Raw genomic sequence first — 3,834 nt, forward strand, 5'->3', positions numbered from 1 at the left:
GAGGCACATTGGTTTTGATCTGTCTGGCAGAGGAATGAGAATTAATTTCTCTGTCCACTCACCGTCCACGGAGCTGCTGGTTGTGCAGGGTAAGCAAATGATTTGATTGACTGGACTGAGTGGAGCTATTGCCGTATTAACTGGAGTAGCAGGGTTAGGGTTAGGGTTAGGGTTAGGGTTAGGGTTAGGGTTAGCCCTAACCCGCTGTCTATAGCTGCGACCGTGAGAAAAAATGTTCCATGAAAATCTGTTCTCGTGAATTTATCAGAGATTGGTCATGGGTCCGGGCAGAACCATCACTTGTTCCAGATCCGGACCGAGGTCCGCCATTTGGTGATGCCTGATCTAGGAACATTTCTGGTAAATGTTGGTCAGTGCTTAACTAGTGGTCAGGGGCTCTAACCAATTAGGGAGCAAACTTTTTTCTTCTAAATGGGTCAACCCAGAGACATTTGCTGTTATGTTATTGTTAAACTTGTGCAGTTCCTCATTAGTGCAGATTTCTATAGGGATTTGTTAAAGGAGCCAAAGAAAGACGAACCAATATTTTTCCTCTCAGTGACTTTTCCCATCAAAAAATCGAATCTAATCTAATTTGTAAGGTCTATGCTTTCCCGTGTTCAGCGCTTTGTGATACCATATGTTGTAAAGTGCGCTATACAAATAAAATTGTATTGAACTGAATTGAATTAATCCTTGCAGTCGTATTATGATTTTGTTTCTGGTCAAGCAGATGTGTCAAATATTTATTAGGTTTGTTCTTATATTTGCACAGTCTTTGTCTTTGGTAAAATAGTGACTTCGAAGCTTTCTCATTCAGATTTTTAGAATACAGCATTAGATGACATCCTGTAAGGAATCCCCAGAATGACTTAATTGCCTCCAGAATGTACATTTTTTCCCAAGTTCATGGAATTTCGAGAGATAGTGGTTTCACCTATGTGTTGTGCTCTTTGCATTACTTCCTGTTCACAAAGCTGAATGTACACAGTCCTCAGCTCAGTTGGCTCAGTCTGCAGCTACAGTGGTGTCTGTTCAACTAGATCTGATCATTTTTACAATGAGACTCAGGATTTTTGGTAGCCAAGTCTGAACTAAGTCCTTGGCAATGTTACCCGTTTGTGCCTTCCAACAAATTAAAGATCTTTATTTTGTGGACCTCTTCTTTATGTTCCTCGAGGCTGTTGATAACCTCATTCAGCTGCATTTCAGTGTGCTGAAGTTGACACCTACAACGTGTCTTTTTATGTCTTCCACAACTTTCCCCATCTTGGACATGGAATTCACTGGATTGGCTATCTGGTTGAGTGTTACACCCAAGCAGGGTCAGAAAGAGTCAAAATCAAAGAGTCCTTCACTTGTCTTAGCTAACAAGGTATCTACCTCTTCATCTACCACCCTGTTATCTCTGAAATGCTTGAAATTGTGTTTAGACCCAAAGTTTCTGGTTGTGGTGTGCCTCCTCTCATAGCAACAGATGACCCCCAAATCCAATGTTTGTGTATAAATCTTAAAGTGAACCAGCTTTACCTGACAGGAGTCAATTCCTCCCTCCAGGTATCCTGCACAGATCATCAAGGAGGAGATTAAGCCCTTGTAAATCTCTGGTTGGTTACAGGTCTTGGTGGAGATGAGCGGAACCATGGCTGAGCGCAGAACTACACTGGTCTCTCCTGGAAAAAATACTTAGAGTTGTAAACAAAAGTTTACATACACTTGTAAAGACCATGTTTATCATGGCAGTCTTAAGTTTCCAATCATTCAAAACACGGAAATCATTAAAACACATAAACATAATGCATTTTGGTTCTTTCATACGTATATTATAGGTCTTCGGGAGTGCAACAAAATATGCTGGATCAAACACTATACATGCAGCAATGACAACATTTGGTTATACATCCCTTGGCCATTTCCCCCTAATTTAGGCGCTTTTGGTAGCCATCCACAAGCTTCTGACAAGCTTCTGGTTGTATCGTTCACCACGCATCCTGACAAAATTGGTGTAGTTCAACTAAATGTGTTTGCTTTCTGACACAGACATGTTTCTTCATCACAGTCCACAGGTTCTTAATGGGGTTTAAGTCAGAACTTAAGTGACAACCGTCTGAAATTTAAATTCTAGCCTGATTTACAGTGCTGTGAAAAAGTATTTGCCCCCTTCTCACATTCTTTTTTTTTTTTTTTTTAAATATTTCCCCCACTTAAATGTTTAAGATCATCAAACAAATGTATAAATTCAACAAAGATAATCANGATGGAGTATCTGAGAAATTCTTAAAACACAACTCACCAGTGCACTTCGGACCAAGCAATACTCAAGACACAAACTGGTTGAACCTGATAATGAAACACCAACAGCAAAGCTGGGAAAAGTTATATATGAAGTCCAGTGCAGTAAAGAGTGCCATGATCTGTAGATAGGCGAGACTGAACTACAGCTTCACAAATGTATGACACAAGAGAGCCACCTCCTTAGCACCAGACTCAACAGTCCACCTGTATCTGAAGGATGAGGAACATTTTTGAGCAATGCACACATTTTGGACAGAGAAACAAAGAAGATGGACCTCTGTTAACCTGATTCAGCATCTCTAAACAGAGATGGGAGTCTGTGACAACAGTTATCAAACAGCTATAATGCAGTGTTGAGATCTCTCCCCAGAAAGTTTCGCCACTATTAACATCTTCAGTCACCTCAACCTGCTAGTTTTAGAGCCATTTTTGTGTAAACTTACAGCTTTACAACTGTTATTGATGGTGGGACACCTGGAGTGACATCCTAGGGGGGATGTGAGTCCTGGGTGGACTATGGGCTTTAGCCACATAAGCTGGAGTGACTAAAAAACATCTGAAACTCCTCATCAGTCAGTTACAATGAAAGAAACCTCTTGGATGAGAGGTGAAATGTCTAAAAGAGAAGTACAGTTGCTTTTTACTGAAACTCTACAGAACTCAGAGACACTACGATATCTTGTGCATCATTGTTACTCGCTAGCTGTATTATGTTTGTAGGCCTCTTTATATTATTGAAGGAATTCATTCTTTAATAAAGCCTTTTTATCAGGATCTTAGCCAAAATCTTTATTAATAAGCAATGCATGTCTGTAAGATGCTGGATCTTCAAGGTCTGCTTTTTTTCTTTCTTTCTTTCTTTTTTTTCTTTTTTTCTTTTTTTTGAAATCAAACAGACATCATCTAAAGCAGGAGTATTCAATTAAAAGTCACTGAGGTCCAGTCATTAAAATTTCCTCCAAGTAAAAGGTCCGAACCAAAGTCCAGTTTGTGTCTTATAGTCTTCCCCTATGGCCACATTTTCATGGTTTCAACAACACTTATTGTCAATTTTCAATGCAGAATATGTTTAACTGAATGCAAAGCTAGCTGTTTTACCATATATATAAGTAGTCCCAGGAAAATAAATTTAAGGCCTTTATTTCAGATTAAAGAAAACAAAAACCTCGGATTAAAATAAATTTTAAAAAGTGCAAACAGAGCCGAATAACATGTATCTCTTAAATTAAAGAGGTCCCAGCCTAAAGAACTGAAGGCCTCCACTTCAAGTAAAAAAGTCAACATCCTCAGAAAACAATAAACAAAAGGTTTCATTTGCACGTTGCTGGGCTGTAATGGTGCGTGGTGAGACGGATAGATCTGTCATACAGGGCTTGCAGCTCGGTTATTTTGCGTGCCCTCAGCTCGGACTTCAGGGGATAACTTTGCTCAGAAGAGCTGTGCTTTGTTTCGTAGTGGCGCTTCACATTGCCACGTTTGACTAATGCCACGTTTTTGGGGCATATGAGGCACATTGGTTTTGATCTGTCTGGCAGAGGA

At 39.8% G+C, this 3,834-nt stretch overlaps 1 protein-coding gene across 1 annotated transcript in view; it reads right to left on the reverse strand.

Annotated features, from left to right (window-relative positions):
• Positions 1-3,834, reverse strand: part of tmprss3a (transmembrane serine protease 3a) — a 71,549-nt gene that overhangs the window by 16,463 nt on the left and 51,252 nt on the right. The window contains exon 10 of the mRNA XM_008279460.1: positions 1,531-1,673. Coding sequence (XP_008277682.1) covers positions 1,531-1,673 — 143 coding nt within the window. The remainder of the gene's footprint in view (positions 1-1,530; positions 1,674-3,834) is intronic.

Source organism: Stegastes partitus, unplaced genomic scaffold, assembly GCF_000690725.1.
Source record: "Stegastes partitus isolate 25-593 unplaced genomic scaffold, Stegastes_partitus-1.0.2 Scaffold159, whole genome shotgun sequence".
NCBI classification, from domain to species: Eukaryota; Metazoa; Chordata; class Actinopteri; family Pomacentridae; genus Stegastes; species Stegastes partitus.